The sequence below is a fragment of the Stylophora pistillata genome, chromosome 10, assembly GCF_964205215.1.
Source record: "Stylophora pistillata chromosome 10, jaStyPist1.2, whole genome shotgun sequence".
Taxonomy (NCBI): Eukaryota; Metazoa; Cnidaria; class Anthozoa; order Scleractinia; family Pocilloporidae; genus Stylophora; species Stylophora pistillata.
This window is the reverse complement of record NC_142528.1, coordinates 1119354-1136983: the sequence shown is the minus strand read 5'-3', so window position 1 is coordinate 1136983 and position 17630 is coordinate 1119354. Positions and strand designations below refer to the sequence as shown.

General features: G+C 38.5%; 2 protein-coding genes across 2 annotated transcripts in view; one reads left to right on the top strand and one right to left on the bottom strand.

The window, feature by feature from the left end:
• The first annotated feature begins 1138 nt into the window (after positions 1-1138).
• LOC111337165 (tRNA-dihydrouridine(16/17) synthase [NAD(P)(+)]-like) overlaps positions 1139-17630 on the top strand; it is a 44870-nt gene continuing 28378 nt past the window's right edge. The window contains exons 1-7 of the mRNA XM_022943405.2: positions 1139-1410; positions 1753-1861; positions 2140-2190; positions 3773-3885; positions 4431-4513; positions 4679-4782; positions 5216-5360. Of these exons, the coding sequence (XP_022799140.1) occupies positions 1177-1410; positions 1753-1861; positions 2140-2190; positions 3773-3885; positions 4431-4513; positions 4679-4782; positions 5216-5360 (839 nt within the window). The 5' untranslated portion in view covers positions 1139-1176. The remainder of the gene's footprint in view (positions 1411-1752; positions 1862-2139; positions 2191-3772; positions 3886-4430; positions 4514-4678; positions 4783-5215; positions 5361-17630) is intronic.
• Positions 5821-9284, bottom strand: LOC148721244 (uncharacterized). The gene is made up of 2 exons (XM_088735335.1): positions 8631-9284; positions 5821-7049 (listed from the first exon to the last, which is right to left on the bottom strand). The coding sequence occupies exons 1-2, from the start codon at positions 8707-8709 to the stop codon at positions 6712-6714; spliced, it is 417 nt and encodes a 138-aa protein (XP_088591461.1). The 5' UTR covers positions 8710-9284; the 3' UTR covers positions 5821-6711.

The window sequence follows — 17630 nt, the reverse complement described above, 5'->3', positions numbered from 1 at the left end:
TAAGGTTTTAATGTGCCTAAGTTATACATTTGCCAAAACAGTTTTTTAACCTTGTTAAATAAATATAGATATTTGTTTGATTGCTTTTCAATTATAATTTGTCACACCAGTAGAGCATTGTGAAATTTTGTCTTGTGTACATGACATGGAAAAAGAGAGCTGATAAGTGGGGCACTGAAGTGAATACAATGAAAATGTTATTCAACCCGACCATGATATGGATTTGTTTAAACTAATGTTTCTGATCCAACTGTTCATAACTTGCCCAACTTAACTACTAACATAGTGGTTTATGTGAGCTTATTCTAGCCAGCATTTTAAGTGTGAGAGGTTGCCTTGTGAAAGATAATTTTTTATTTTTCAACCAGTAACTTGTCAAAGGGGAAAGATTTTAATGATCAGATCATTGAAGTTCTATTGCATCAAATCTCTTGTGATGTGTTAGTTATTCATTAAGATAATTTGCATACTTTCTCAGAGGATGAGAATTTGAGATGTGAAATAAAGTGTTGTTTGTAGAAAATTTTCTCAGCAGTTGAGTAACTGTATTTGCTTGCAAAACTGTAAATAACCCTCTATGTCTGAGGATGTTGATGGACTTCTTGCTCTTGGATTTTAAGTGCATTGTCCTCTCATTTGCTGCACCAATCAAATTAATTTGAACAGCACCAAAGTTTATGCTAAAGAACAGTTGTTGCCATGGATACCTCAAGATCAAGAGTCCTCTAGGATGGGACTAGTGGTTCCATGCATTGAGATCTGCTTGCTGCAGTGGTCATTTCTGCACAAGGTGCTACCCTACTTGTGTGACAGCTTTGTCATTAATGCAGGACTTCATGCTGATAGCCTGACTTTGAATTATATGCTGTGGTTTAACTTTGACCTTTTACATCATAAGCTTGGCATGCATATTCCCTGCACCTTTTTCTATACGTTTCCTAAGGTACTGACAGGAAGAATTTGTTAAACAACCTAGAGCTTCCTAAGTTGTTGGTCATTTCCTTTACTCTATTTAGGGTCAAAGGGATTTAAAATATCTCAAATTTGTGACGATTTTTGGTCCAGAGACGCCCAGAGACAGATGTCCGAGAAGACCCTGGGTTTGAGTTTGCCCGTGAAACTGCATGATCAGCGGTATTCCCTCTGATGTAATCTCAAATTTTCCTTTCATTCAAAATGGCTCCAAAATACAAAAGTTATGAGTTCTGGAAACACGTTCTTCAGTCGCCTAAATATATAGTGGCTCCAATGGTTGATCAGTCTGAACTGCCATGGCGACTGCTGAGCCGGAGATATGGCGCACAGCTGTGTTACACACCAATGATTCACGCTGGTCTATTTGTGAAAGACGCGTTTTACAGAAGGGAATCTTTTCAGACTTGTGAGGAAGACAGACCTTTAATTGTTCAGGTACAACTATCTCTGCTGATTTATGATCGATGGTCCTTAATTCTAAAGTTGTAGCTAGTCACAGATCCATGCATGTTATGTTTCTCCGCCAGCTAAGAAATTGCATCACATTATGTGATGCAATGTTTGCAGATTGGGATCAGCTGTCCAACTGACATGATTATGAAACAGGAGCTGTTTCACCCAATTCATTGAAATTTTCAAGATCTTCTATGGGAGAATGTAGAATGCAGTGATTGACAATGGGTCGTATTGAAATAGATTGTTGTTTTACACAACTTAACGCGGATATTTACAGACACGAGTCAGCTGTTACGATGTATTTTTTTGTATTTATTGTAGTTTTGTGCGAATGATCCAGAAATTTTCCTTCAAGCTGCGAAGCTAGTAGAACCTTACTGTGATGGGGTTGACCTGAACCTTGGCTGTCCACAAATAATAGCAAGAAGAGGTATATATATATATGTAGGAACTGGCTGTACACTGCTGATATTGGCATTTCTTTCTGCCATTTAAATTCGAGATGAAGTAAAGGTTTTTTGTTGTTGTTGTTGTAGTTTAAAGTGAACAGATCAAGAGTGGAAAGTCGGGCTTAAACTGATTGTTGGTTGTCTTGCTATCATAAGTTTGGAAACTTTTCAAGAAGTCTTAAATGTTGTAAAAGCTTGACTCAAATAACTTATATATGAAAATAAAATGAACTTTTCTGTGTTTGTTTAAATCTTTTAGGTTGCTATGGGGCATTTTTACAAGATAAATGGGAATTGATAGCATCCATGGGTAAGGTTTTGACACCGTGTCTTTGGTTCTGATGAAATATCATCTTTACTTCCTTTGTGCAAATTTGAGTCTGGATTGAATATAGGATTACTTTTTGGCTGAGTTGTCTTCACAGTTTTGTGTGCTACAGTTGAACCCTGATTATCTGAACCTTGATTAAGTGGATTTCTCGATTATCCAGAGTTTTTCTCTGGTCCCAATTTTTTCATGAATGTTTATCAGTCATGATGAAGATCCATAGCCATATTCTTTTTAAAACTACAGCTTTGAAAAGTGAAGGAAGGGCGAGTTTGTTTTGCTTTCAAAGAGCAAAAGCAGGGTTCACAGGTGTCGTAACTAATGAAGAACATTTGATTGAGCTCTGATTGGCTTAGAGTTTCTTCGTTGCTAAGTGAGATTTCATGCTCTATTTGAACTGTTTTTATTCCTCATTAATACTCATTTTCTATCTAGATCCTTGATTATCCAGACTATTTGGTCTAGTCCCAACAAGTTCAGATAATCGAGGTTTGACTGTATTATGGTTCCGATGAAAGTTAATTTTTTATCAGGGTAGAAAAGGGGATAAGGGAAATTAAATGGATCTAGATAGATAGACTGGTTTATTAAAATCACATCGCAGTAAAATACTGAATTGCACAATTTTTACAAGCTACTACCATACAAATATAAAATATGATGACTTAAAGTTCTATTAAAAGTTCTATTACGTCTCAACTTGGGTTGGTTACAGCCAGACCCTTCACGAAAAACGAATTAGCAAAATGCTTTGTCTTGGCTGCTGGTACATTGTATGTTCATTGGCACCTTAATTATAATGAGGGCTATGGGCTTCAGGAATTAAGTAATGTAGTTTACTGTTCTGATTCTCGCTGATTGATCTAAATAAAGACTTTGTAATGTCTTCGTGATGTTCCCTGACAGAAGTCAAACAGGCGCGCTGTAACGCTTCCCCATACGGCATTCTAGGAAAAATACACGCCAGAGCTCTTTTCTGAACTCTTTCTAACTCTGACTGTAAGCACTGAGGTAGAGAATAATGGAACACAGGGCAAGCGTAGTCAAGGGAGGATCTAATACATGTGCAGTAGTAGGCAACAAGATCTTTGGCTGGAACACATGCACGTTTAAGTTGCACAAGGAAATAAATTTTCCTAGCTGCTTTCTTAACTAAACTATCTACATGATTGTTCCATGTCAGTGTGTTGTTGATGGTAAGGCCAAGAAACTTGCTAGAAGTAGTTGCTTGGATCTGAGTCCCATCAACTATAACTGGGTCGAAATGTTCCGGGGGACGACAGAAAATGATAGTAAGCTCTTTAGTCTTCTCAAGGTTTAGCATTTAAGCATTTAATCTACATAACAGGGACAATTACCGTAGAGAGTCCAAATGTCAGCTACCAGTATTTATCATATCTCATAGTTTCTTCTGTGAAAATAGCAGTACATGTATGTATCTGTGGTTCTGTTTTCAGTAGAAAATATTCCTTAGTGTTATTGTTTGATTTTAGATATACAGAATGTCTCAGGTTTTTAAAAGTGTGTTGCATGTGTTATGTGCGAATTGTACCTCTCTTTTCAGTGAGCCTACTCAATGAGAAGCTTTCAATCCCAATAACTTGCAAAATCCGTGTGTTTGATGATTTGGATAAAACTTTAGAATATGCAAAAATGTTAGAGAAAGCAGGCTGTCAGGTAATGTTCAAACATTATTCTCAAAAGTTCTGTATGCAAGCAGTGCTTGACTTTTAAAAAGACATTTCTCTGAGCTGGAAGGACCTACAGGGTTTGAATAATCTTCATCAACCATCAGCATGCCTGCTTTAGAAGAGAACAGAACCCATCTGACATAATAACCAGTCTTTCCTAACTTAAGTTGACATCAACACATTTTATCATAATTATGATATTCTATCTTCCACTTTGCAGCAGTCTTGTTAAATTACTTTCAGTGAAAGGTATCCCATGTATTTCTGGGTGTATTTTGAACTGCAGATTACATATTGATTGGTTTAGAATTCATTTGTTTAGGCTGCAAAATACAAACTGAACTTTCCCAATCTTGTCTTTAATTGATTTTAGACTTTAGAGTAGACTCCTGTCAATCCCTGTAGAACTCAATCTGTAAACTGCCACAGCCTGCATTGTAGACTACAAATTACAGACCTGTATCAAGAGGAGTGGCATATTGTAATTTGACACAATGTTAACTACATAATATCAACTTGTATGAATTGTAGCTGCTAACAGTTCATGGCCGCACAAGAGAACAGAAGGGACCTAAGACTGGTCTTGCCAACTGGGATGTTATTAAAGCAGTAAAGTTAGTAGAAATGTCTTTGTGTTTTTGTCTCTAATACTTTCAACACTCTAGTATTTCACAGCATAATTCAAACTTTATGGTGGAAAACAAAACTCTCTCCCAAAACTTTGAAAACAGACTTCATATCTCTCATTTATTAACAAAAATTCTGATTTTGATTGATAGAGAAACTGTTTCAATCCCTGTGTTTGCCAATGGAAATATGCGCTATTTGCAAGACGTGGAGAAGTGCATGGAGTGTACAGGGGTAGATGGTGTAATGACAGCAGGTTGGATTATTTTGTTGTGGCTTTGAAAAATGGATTTCAAAAATGTTAGTTTACTTTATGGTTATGAAATAAAGTGATGATGTATGACCATGGTCTCTTTATTAACTCCACTGACCAAAACTTTCATTGACTTTTAGACATTTTTAATCAATAGTAAATTATATCAGTGTCGGGTAATGTTGCTCTGATGTTTTAATATCTACTTTTATCATGAAAGTTGATTTAGGAGGTTTAGTTTGTGTGCTACTGCATTTTTTTTGTGCATGGTGGATGTTACTTTCATTTAAAACTAAGAATTCTTCAGTTTAAAACATACCTGTGTAAGGTACTATAACAATTGTGTTAGTTTTTGTTTTCTTTTGTTTTGGTAATAATTATTTTAAGTATGTTTAGTGGATTCAAAGGGTTAGTATGCCTTTGATTTTGATTCTAGAGGGTAATCTCAGCAATCCAGCACTCTATAGTGGTGAACACCCCCCAGTTTGGGATGTAACTGATGAGTACCTTGCACTTGTGGATAAACATCCCTGTCTGTTGTCTTACATCAGAGGTCATCTTTTTAGGATGTGGCGGATCATGTAAGTACAAGTTGTTTGTTGAAATTGCTAACAATGTTTTAAATAAGTTGTATGCTACCCTTGCTATAATGTTAAATATAAAGCCTGTGTAGAACTAGAGTCTACCTGAGGCATAGTGTCTCAAAAAATGCAAAACAGGCTTTAGTTTGACCCTGAGAGTAACTAACATATAATTTGTCAGTCCACTATTACCACTGAAACATCTATTAAGATCAGGAGAATAAATGAAGTTACCACAGCTCTTGCATCAGCCCCTGGGGAATGTATACAGAACAGTATGGAGAATATGCAAACTGATACCTTAACCTTAATCTACAAATTCCTCAACACCAGTATATGTTATTTTTCCCAGAATCCCTTCAACTTTAAAGACCCATTGAAACTAATTGTACAGTTTTTAACAAGGCTGTTTGATGTTTTTTTCAAGTAGCTTCAAATAACAATTAACAAATAATATTAATTATTGTTCAAAATTGTTTTATCATTTAAATAATATATTAGCAATGTACAAAGATTATCAGTGTTGTACAGTCTATCTCTAAAATAGGCGAGTAAATATGTGAGATGATATAATTTTAAAATGGTTCCCCTTGCTTGCCTTAAATGTTACATACACAATGTGCCATCTACTAGGTTAACTCCTAACATGAAGAACTGTACCTTAACTTCGGCCAATTTACAATTTCAAATTAGTTGATACAACAAAATTACCTCGTTACCCCCACTGACGCAGCACCACGGTTTCTTTAGAAACTTATTCCTTTATTTATATGCTAATATGCAATAAATTCTTGAGAAAATTTGGTTTTGCAATTTTCATTTCTTGTTTAGTTTCTCAAAAAATTTATTTTCTTCAATTTATATACCAATTACTGTGCATGTTTTGATAAAAAGCAGATAATGAGCAATATTCTTTTGTTTTATACACATGTTCATATCATAATGCTAACATCTACGAGATAAACTTGGTTCTTCCCAAAAACGTTTAAAAAAAACTCCAGTAGTGTCACCTGTGCTTTGTAATGTGTTTTCAGTTGAGAGAACTTAGGATCTGCAGTGCTTAAATATCACTAGCTCATCAAAGGGGAAATTTTTTCCTCAATTAGCTATTTCAAAGAAACTTCAGATGTTTCAGTAAGAAGGATATTCTAAGACAGTTCAAGATATTTGAGATCAGAAAAGCTTTGATGTAATGAAACTATGCCATTTTTACTAATAAGGTCTGATAACTGTAGTTAAACTAAGATATCTAGCAAACAAAGTGATGCATGAAAGTCAAGTTTTCCTCTCTTGAAAAGTAATTCCTCCTAGATCAAGTGTTATGATAAAACTTCATAGAGTTACTTTGCATTTAATGAATTATTGCCTGTAGGCAAAGTGTTGCGACCACTAGCATCAAGTGAGCCCAGATGACAGGGCCTGTGTTGCACAGGTAGTGGTGACAGCAATCTACTTTGCAAGCCCATCCATAAAGTTTGCATTCTGTGTCACTGCAATAACTTGCAGTTGCACAGTGCTTTGTATACTGCAGAGAGAGAGTTCCGTTAATGTTTCCTTTGTTTATTTTCATTTTGACGCAAACATCGTCGTCTTTTGGGCAAGAGACTACTTTTGTGTCCTTTTCGCAGTCCTTCCATGAAGTTGTGGAATAACACATGTAGCATTTTAGACTTGGTACTTCAGTTGGACCTGTTTGAAAAAAGTTGTGGTTATTCAGATACTATGAAGTGCTGTCAAGCAAAGCCTATTTCACAACATTTTCTCCATAAACGAGGGGAGGTTGTTCTAGTTGGAATCTCCTCTCTTTCCATTTCCCCCTCCCCTTTTTTTGACTGATGCTCGCTGCCTTACAAGCGCTAGTTCAAACCGACATTAAAGCTGACTTACACCTGCGCGCCGTTGGTTATCTAAACGCTTCCATCACCCCATTTGCTTTCTGAACACTCTTGCGAGAAGGATTTCAATAGACGCGTCACACGATAGCACATATAGAGGTAAATTAACAGGATCGTGTCGCCCTGCTAATGTACGTGGAATTCAAATAGAAATGCAGTCGATTATAACTACTTTGCTATCAGGGAACCTTCTCTGGATACAGAATCTTGAACCCCTCGAGTTAATCCATTATTCAGAACGAAGAAAGATATCTAGTACTGGTAAGGTTGGCAAGCAGTTTTTAAAATCGTTCATGATAAGTGACAAAGTCATTTGTTTTTTCAGCTGCTTGAGTAACGCCGCGAATTTCAATCAATCGATTCAAAATTAATTTGTTTCGAGTGGGTATCAAGTCTTAAATTAGTAGAAAATCTGCTTTAAAAGCAAGATAGTCAGTTCCTTTACTACTTTGATAAAAAAAATCAACTGTTATGTTTTAAAAGAAAGTGTTAATGTGTCAATTTCATAAACACTTCGTTAATTCGAAATTGCACTTCGACAAACTCAATTGACATATGTTGTGGAAATTGACGGAAAACTCAATTAACTCAAAGCCGTTGTTTATGCTCGGTATAACAGCAGCTTTTAAGACGTGCTAAAACTTGAAAATGGTGTCATTGACTTTGTCTGATTTATTTGGATTTTTTAGAATACCTTATTTGCCTTTAAGCCTTTTTTTTACAAAATCTAACTGATCGTTTAATATTTCTTTTTCAAGTGATGAAAAACTTTAATGTAGACATGAAGACAAAGATGCTCTCCGTGAAACGGATGGAGACTTGGGCAAGAACGTGACCTTGTAAACGTCACACAATCGCCTGTTTACTCTCAGATTTCGACTTACTTCTCATTCTAATAACCTTCCTAGTTTTCTATTTCTGCCACGCGAAGTTTTTCCCTTTCGGAAAGTTTCCGTTAAACTTTTAATCTACTGGCGGAAAAGTCTGTCTGCTTGCGAACCCAAGATATACAAGCCGGTTTCGTTGACATTCGTGTAACATGCTTGGCAGAGTAATTTAATGCATTAATGCAAAATAGCAACAAACCACCTGAAATGAGCGATGTTTTCGCGTGAGGTGGCAGCGGAATGTCGGAAATAAAACACTTTAAACCATATCAGGAATCGACATTGAAGACTCTTAATTTGATTCAATTCAATAGGTAATTAAGTGTTATTGTTCTCAGCTTTCGATATTAAGTTGAATATGCTTACTGGAACTTTTCATCTGTGAATTTGAGCGAGACGGAAAGATTCTTGTAGCTATATTTCCTGTGAGAGCTATATTTCGTGTGAGACGTTTGACAGAGAGAGGTAGAAGTTCATGACACACCAACCTGCGATACTTTCATTCTGAAGAAATGATGAGAGGATGAAAATGACGAGTAATAGATTTATCCCTCTCCACGATTCCATTTCCACTTGTTCTGGTTATACTAATGCTTAGGGTAAAATATGTGACTGGCTGATACAAGAACCTCAATTCCTGGCTTTGCTGTCTTCTGAGCTGCTCATCCGTCAACAACGCCCGTTGGGTTTTGTTCAGTTCTGAGCGTGTAGAGGCAATGTAAGGCTTAGTGAAATGTGAGCCTCTTCTGAGCTTGTAATTAGTTTAAAACCGGTTGCGTGTTTATAACTGTAACTTGAGATGTTTTAAAAACTGCGCCAGTCGCAGGCGCTTTTCAGTTGAAATTGCGAGGATTCACTGCGGTAGAGTGATCGTGAGCATTTAATGAACAGGTCACTTCCTTTCACTCCAAGGTAGTGTATTTTCAATTTCAATGATCCATCACATGTGACAGCTGTTGCCAAGTTTTAATTTTTATCTATTATGATGAAACGTCATGTTTCCGGTTTGTTTACATTTTTTTCCTGTTCGAGCACAAATCTGCCTCATGCTGCTGGAAGCACGCCTTAGTTTGAATAATGCTCCATCTGCATGATTAGAACAATTTAACTGTGAGGGGAAATTACGCGTATTAGGTGGCTTATCCAACAAATGTGAACAATGGTCTCCTGTCAGGTGTTGCGCTTTCGCTCGATTTCTCTACTGGCACAGTGCGAGGCATATCTTTTTTCCATCTTTGAGAGGTTTGCGCGTTTCTCATCTATTTTCCTTCTTAATTTGCAAGTCGATATTTAGGCAACGTCATTCACGCTTTCTTTTGGTGTCCTCACTTTAGTAAATCGTTTCTTTTTTTTTTCTTTTTTTCACTTGTGATTATAATAATAATATGTGACGTGGAAACTTCGGAAAATGAAAATTCTTGATAGATTGAACCTCTCCAAGAAAGTCGCGTTCTTTGGCGTAACGACGCAGATTAGCCATAGGACTTTGAAAAAAGACAACAAAAAAACAACATAAAAAGAATCAAAGATTATGTTGTTAGCAAGGGGTTTTCTCTATGGCACACAAGGTCAGTAGAGGGACAGGGAAAAGGCCCAATTTCTGTTTCCGTCCACTCCATTTCTTTTGCTTTCTCACCAGCTCGGCTGCTTCATACCCAGTCCCACCAGAGTCGAGAGCATGTGTTATCCTTGTTGTTGTCTATTCATACTGGTTTACTTGTTTGTATTAGGTATGTCAAATTTTTTGGTGAAGTTAAACACTGTGGTTTGAAATTTTCAACAAGTTTTTGGAATTTCTTCTGCCCAGTATAACTGCTTTGATCACCATGGTTGACGTTTTGTATGTTTGGCGCGTCAAAATACTGTCAGTGCATTCATAAAAGACGAATGCTTTTAACATCGACAAAAGGCAATAATAGATTGTACCCCGATAATCGGTATGATTTGCGAGGAAACCGTTTTATTGCTATCGATATTTCTTGCGGAAGGTGAAGAACTGTTCAGGTGTCCGTTACTTTATTTGTGGCGAAGTCAACGGCAGTATCTCATCTGGCTTTGAATCATAGAAATGTATTTGTCTCACGCTTGTTCTAACTGTTTTTTAAATATATTTTCCTCCTCAACAACTGAGGTCAAAATTCTAACAAAACGCTTTCGACATTTGACCGATCCAAGCGACATACAGGACCCTTATCACACCTAAACCCAGTATACAGACTCACGAATGAGCTCTCTCGGTTAGAAGAGATTCCCAATGCTTCATCAAACCTGGCTGAACATGTTCGGGGAACTCGTAATTTTTTTTGTTTCCCGTTTGTGACAATATTTGATGTTTCTTTGGTGATTGAAACCACTTCTATCCTCGAGAGGCCGCTAATCTGGCTTTTAATCATATGTAGCTGCAGATTAATGCATTTGCACCGCAGGGCTCTCATTTCAAGAAAATTAATAAGAAATAAAGTGGAACGAGGATTGAAGACGGAAATCTTTTCTGGTACTGTCAAAATTCTGGGAAAATTTGAAAAGCGAGCGTGTTTGACGTGGTCTTTTACATCCGGCAGAGTGACATATTTTACAATATGAGTATTATTAAAATATGTTTATGCCAAATGTCAAAACGAGCGAAGACGATTCCATTAACAGAGACACATTAGTATTTGCTTACCATGCTACCGGTAATTTCAACTTCAATTACACCTTTGAACGTTAATTTTGCGACGCCATCAATCCACTCTATAAGCTAAACAATTCCCTAAGAGCGTGACATACACTTTGTATAAAAGACAAAAGATGAGGAAAAATTGTGTTCTAAATCATTTAATTTCTTCCTTTGAAAGCGGTGTTCGTAATTATTTTGTACTTGAACATGCAGAGGAAGCTACAGGCCATACATTTCTTAGCTAGAAACAGCTTGACATAGTCCTAAAAGGACGCCATCATAAATAATTACGTGTTTATTTGAATTTATATTTACAACCGCCATTTTGCTTTTCATTTTCTTTTTGAAATATCATACCTATAAATGTCTATTTTGTTTAAATTACTGGTATTTCTTATTGGAGAATGAGTGGTTTGCGTGTTTGTTCTCCAAAATATGTTTTTGCGATTTCTCTGCATGGGTTTGCAAATTTATCGTAATATGCAGAATCTTCTTTTGTGAAAAAAAGTAGAATAATAAGAAATGTGAGCGCAGCGCGTTATGAATTTGTACTTCTTTATTTAGTTCTTATTAACCGAGCGGGAGGTCTGTATCGGAGAATCTTGACCGAGGTCTCCAGTACAGACCGAATGCAGTGAGGTCTGTACCAGCGACCGAGGTCAAGATTCTCCCATACAGACCGTGTAACTGTCGGTAATAAATACTGTCCTGAAGATTAAAAACGCTCGACCTCGTAGAATTGTTTGTACCTTTAATCACTCCTTAGGTTCCTTGTTACATTGCCCTCCGTTTCCATTTAGTCTTTTCCGTTTATACAGGACGAGTAAAGCCGTTGACAATAAGATCCTCAAAGCAAATTTAAAGCCCTGAAATTCGTTTAGGTTGGCCGAGGTACAACCTTGTCTCGAACAGTGAAAAGATGTGTGACTTGTCCGAGCGAAGACTGGTAACAAAATTTAAACTAAATGCCGCTGTACCAATCTAATGCGACAGCATTAACATGGCTTCTCTTAAAATGCCTGTAATTTTAACAAAACATTTACTTATACTATCCTTATCCTTACATCGTTCAATGTCTGTTAAATGCTAGTCTTTCAAATCACATTGAATTCTCGTTAAGTGGCTCCTCGTCGGGGATTCCCAGTCTCTCTTCATTTGACTCTAATAAAAGGACAAGTTTGTTGATGGGCCGCTCTAGCATGGATCCCTTCGAAGTTCGGACAGTCACTGATCTGACTTGATCTTGGTCATCCGGAAAGGTTTTGAGTACTTTGGCTAATGACCACTGATTTCTGCAAGTGTTGCTGTCTTGCAGAAATACAACATCACCTTCAGTGAAGTTTCTTCGTTGACGTGTCCACTTGTTTCTCACTTGTAGACTTTGCAAGTACTCTTTGCTCTATCGTGTCCAAAATTCATTTGCAATATGCTGAACACGTCTCTAGCGCTTTTTACAATAGACATCTTCCTTTTGGAACTTTCCTGGAGGTGGCAGAATAAGCTTTGTTTTGCCGGTGAGAGGGGTACTTGGGGTAAGCGGTAGCGGCGAAAGAGGATCACTCAAGGTGTCTACCGCTAGGGGTCGATTGTTTACAACCGCTTCTGTTTCGCACATTAGGGTTCTCAACGCTTCATCATCCAAACTGTGGCCGTGTTCTCTCATTAGCGCTGCCATAATGTTCCTCGCAGATATAATTTGTCTTTCCCATACTCCTCCAAAATTTCTTGCTGTGGCAGGATTCCTAACCCAATCGATTTCATGCTTCAGTAGCTCTACCTTAATCTGATCGTCATCCATGCCTTGTAGCGCCTTCTTCAATTCGTTTTGAGCTCCTATAAAGTTAGTTCCTTGATCACTACGTAATTCTCTTATGGGCCCTCTTCGAGAAATAAACCTCCGTAACGCTTGCAGGAATGAATTCGTTTCCAAGGAGTGTGCTACTTCTATGTGTATGGCACGACTAGCCATACATGTAAACAAGGCTCCATACCTTTTTACTTCTTTCCGGCCCTCATTCACACACCACGGTCCGAAATAGTCAACCGCACTGTAAGTAAATGGCGGCGCAGGCTCAACACGTGACTTTGGAAGATTAGCCATCTTTTGCTCCCCTGCACCGCCACGGAGATAACGACATGTGACGCATTTTGAGATGAAACGCTGGACAGCTGCATTTCCATTTATGATCCAGTAACCATTTGTGCGTAACTCATTTAAAGTGACACCTCGCCCACTGTGTTGCGTCTCCTCGTGAACATGACGGATAATTAGCTGGGTAACGTGGCCAGCCTTCGGCAAAATGACAGGATTTTTAAGACTATCTGACAAGTTGGCTTTCTTGATCTGTCCTCCTACTCTCAAAACTCGATTGCAATCTAAGAATGGATCCAGTGTATGTAGACTGCTGGTTTTCTTCATAGCAACCTTCTTCTCTTTATCACATTGTCGACTTCCACACTTTACTTTAGTCCAAAGCTCTTTTAAGGCTTTAATTTCTCTTTCGAAGGCGCCAGCTTGCACTAGTTTGATGACTTCAACTTCAGCTTGTTCTAAGTCATTCACCATAACAGATGTGACAACAGGACAATCTTTACTATCACATTTCTGTCCACTGTTGGGTGCACTCTGAGAGGTTTCTTTCACAGGAGATCTGCTTATTGCTTCATTTACGCTCATCTTCAGCTGCTGTTTGTACTTCATACACAACGCAATTGCTGTTTTTAGCCTTTGCCAACTGGAGAATCTTTCTAACCTGTTCAGCATATCTTTCTTCTTTTCAGAAACAGTAGTATGTACAGTGATCTTCTTCACTTCTGGACCGTTAGGGTCGAGCTCCCTTTCCTACGAATCTTGCTCCGGCCAGTGGTTTTCACTTTTCCATAAGAAATCCGGACCTTTGATCCATTGGGATTTCTGTGGAAAATATCTCGCGTTCAGACCTCGCGAACCTTCATCTGCTGGATTGGATGCAGACTCAACATATCGCCACTGTGATGGCGAAGTGTAATCTCTTATCAGCTGCACTCTATTTGCCACATAAACATGAAATCTTCGGGACTCGTTGTTGATGAATCCAAGAACTGCCTTGCTGTCAGTCCAATAAAATTCTCCGATTCTCTCATAGTTTAACTCATTCTTCAGCACATCAGCTACCTTTACTGAAACAGCAGCCGCTGCTAATTCTAGCCTAGGGATGCTTACTGATTTCCTTGGTGCGACGCGTGCCTTGCCCATAACAAAAGAGCAATGTATACGATTTTTGTCATCAACTAAACGTAGATATGAGCATTGCCCGTATCCCGATCCTGAGGCATCTGACATATTGTGCAATTGTACTGAAACCACCTTGCCAAAGTCTGAGGGCTTGAAACACCTTGGAATACTGATTGTTTCTAAGAGGAACGAACAGCATGCAGGTCGTTCTGTTTACCATGAATGACATCTCTTGGCCGTACTGCCCTAGGACAGTTGAGGCCAATCAGAACCCCAATCTCTACATTTTCCATGTGTGGTGGTATGTCCTTAGCGATTTTCTGCAAATGTGGCTATTTACTAGCTGTTTCCGGTCGGGGAATTTCATCTCGGTCTGCTGGAATATGTTGCCTAACATAGGCTCTGGGAATGTCTAGGCGTACGTCCCTTTCAATGAAGGGGGCTGTGACCAATCCTTCGACTACCTTTGTTTCAATCTCTTGTGTGCCATGCATAGTTGTTAACATTAATTTCGTTTCAGTACCTTCAACGCCAAACCTTTTCAGCGATTCTTCTTAAATAAAGGTTCCACCTCTCGCATTATCGAGGAGAGCGTAGGCTCTGATCTTTTGTTCGGGATTGTTCTTATGATACAGCCAAATAGGAACTATGCCCATGCTGACAGGAACATCGCCAGCTTCTGTTACATTACAAATGGTGTTGTAAGCATTAATGACTTGGCCATCATCATTCCTCTCTTTAACCTCCGTCCCTTTACTTTCACCAATCTCAACTTCAGTTTTCAATCCTTCTTGTTTCCAGCTTTGATCATGAAGAGATGTTGGATGCTTCTTACGGCATATCTGACAAGATTTTCTGCTCTTGCAGAGCTTTGCAATGTGCTCGGGGCTATAACATCCAAAACATAACCCTTTTTCTGTAACAAAGTTCCTCCGTTCCGTTAATGGCTTCTTCGGAAACTCAGAGCACTCATCTAGATCGTGTGATTTGGAACACAAACTAGAACTGCGGACACGAGGGTTTCTTGTGTTTCCACCTGGTTTTGGCACATTTGTTCCGAAGCTCGAACCTTTGTCTTTCCTGTTTCTTCGATCTCCTAATCCGCGGAATTTTATATCTTTATCCCTTGATCTCATAACTGTTTCTTCAGAATAGATTGGATCCGTAGCCAAGTCAGCTTTTTCAGACACGAACTGGCATAAATCATTGAAACTGGCCATCCGCTCTGAGGCATTTCTGATTTTAGTCACTCTTTCAGTCCACTTACTGCGAAGGTGTCTTGGTAACTTCTCCCACAATTGACGAAGAACATTTACTGTGTTAAAATCATTCATGTAGGCCATGCGCGACATAGCATTTCTCGCCTGTTCAAGAACAATAGAAAACTCTTGTAATCCTGTACCATCATTTGGTTCCACCGAAGGCAAATTCGATATTTTTGAGAGGTACGCACTTGCAATTTTGTAAGGGTCTCCGTAATGCCTCTTCGGCAGTCGTCTAGCCTCTTGGTAAGAATCTCCATCTTTCATCTGTAAACAGCCCTTGATCAGCTCCTTAGCTTTGCCACTCGTATACTGATCCAGATAATACAACCGCTCCACAGAGTTCTCAACCTTTGATTCTATGAGGGTCTCGAAAGCTGTTATGAATGCTGGGTAAGCAGCCATGACATCTCCGGAGAATGTGGGTGGCTTGTGAGACGGAAATTCACTTCTAGCCTGCTGGGCAAAAATCATTTCTGACAGTTCCGTTTTTTTTTTTTGAACATTTATAAACTCTTGATATTTACTCTCATTAATGACAGGACTTGAATTTCTTCAAGAGAAGTGTGGACTTCTTTGTGGGTTTTACAAACGCTTAGGTACAACAGATACAGCAGGCTCTTCTGCCCTTGTAAACAAATTTTCAGGAATGAAGGGTTGAGCACTTGGATTCATGCTAGAAGTTGTAAATGCAGGACTACTTGAGGTAGGTGTGATTGAGGGTGTAACCTTGGGAGCTGTAGTTACAGAATTTACAACAGCTGGTCCTTGCTGATCCTTAGAAATAATGTTACTTGCAGATGCAACTAGCAATGTAACTTGACTACTAGAAATGGCCTGAGAAGAACAGATGGGTGTCGAGGTGCTTTGTGCTTTCATTTTTTCTAGATAATCGTTCATACCATCAATGTTTTGCTCCATTTCAAACTGCTTATATAACTCTTCTTCTACTTTAGCTTGTGTAATTTCTTGTTTAAGCTCAAGCTCTTCAGTAGCCATCCTAAGAGCTTGCCTCTCTTTCAAAAATGCTGCTTTAATTTCTAAGGAAGCAGCCTTAGCCTTAGCCTTAGCTTCCATTAACTTTGTCTTTGAAGAACATGAGGAAGTGGCAGAACGCTTAAAACGACTGGAGAAACGAGATCTTACTGAGCTAATTTCATCATCATTTTGTTGCTCCTTCGCTTGATTTAAAAATTCAATAACACTTTGCTTTAAGGTAAACACATCTTTATCATGGATACCAAACCACTCGTGAGCCTCCTCAATCTCATGTTCATCCGTCAAGGCATTTAGGTAACGCTCGTGTGCTTCTTGCAGCTCTATAGATAGCTCATCTAACTCTTGTGATAGTACTTTCACTAGTTCAACATTCTTCCAACTGAATAACAATGGTCGGATTGTGTTCATTCGTGTAGTTAAATTCGACAAAGCATTCCTTTGATTATCCTTAAATCTTTGAACTTCAAATTCCCTACCCTTTCCAGTGGGAATCCTTTTCCGAATTTCAGCACTGACATCTTCGACTTCTGCATCTTCAATGTTGTTTAGCGGTGAAATCGCACGTGGCGAACGTTCCGGTGACGTTTCGCTGGACTTGAACACTACAAGATCCTTTCCCATTCCAAATTCGCCCAGAACATTATCCATCTGTTGATCATCTTCGAATGCCACACTCTTTCGTTGTAATTCACTATCCATAACTAGTGTTTACCATTCATAAGGTTGTACTGTAACTGTCGGCAGTAAATACTGTCCTGAAGATTAAAAACGCTCGGCCTCGTAGAATTGTTTGTACCTTTAATCACTCCTTAGGTTCCTTGTTACATCGCCCTCCGTTTCCGTTTAGTCTTTCCGTTTATATAGGACGAGTAAAACCGTTGACAATAAGATCCTCAAAGCAAATTTAACGCCCTGAAATTCGTTTAGGTTGGCCGAGGTACAACCTTGTCTCGAACAGTGAAAAGATGTGTGACTTGTCCGAGCGAAGACTGGTAACAAAATTTAAACTAAATGCCGCTGTACTAATCTAATGCGACAGCATTAACAGACCGACCTAGCTCGGTTAATAAGATGTTTATTATATGGCTGTGTCTTATATGCCAATTTTTTATATTCTTTGTACCTTTTTTTTCTAGACCGGTCTAGATCCCGGTCTAGATGATGCGACGAATCCGCGCCACAAAGGTGGGCGCCCCTAACACAGACAAAACACCAAGCACAAACGAACCCGTGAAGACACGCCACAACACAACTAAACGTAGGCCTACAAATATTTATTATCCTAAGTAAAACAATAAAGCAACAAGCAACAGCGACAACACAATGAACTGAATCATTTATCCTAATTAATTTA

What these genes read in the sequence shown, in the direction of transcription:
- LOC148721244 (XM_088735335.1), bottom strand. Translation starts at nt 8,709, where the DNA reads ATGGAATCGTGGAGAGGGATAAATCTATTACTCGTCATTTTCATCCTC. An exon ending in TCAGAATGAAAGTATCGCAG is followed by an intron (nt 7,050 to 8,630) that starts GTTGGTGTGTCA and finishes TTTTTCAAACAG; the next exon opens with GTCCAACTGAAGTACCAAGT.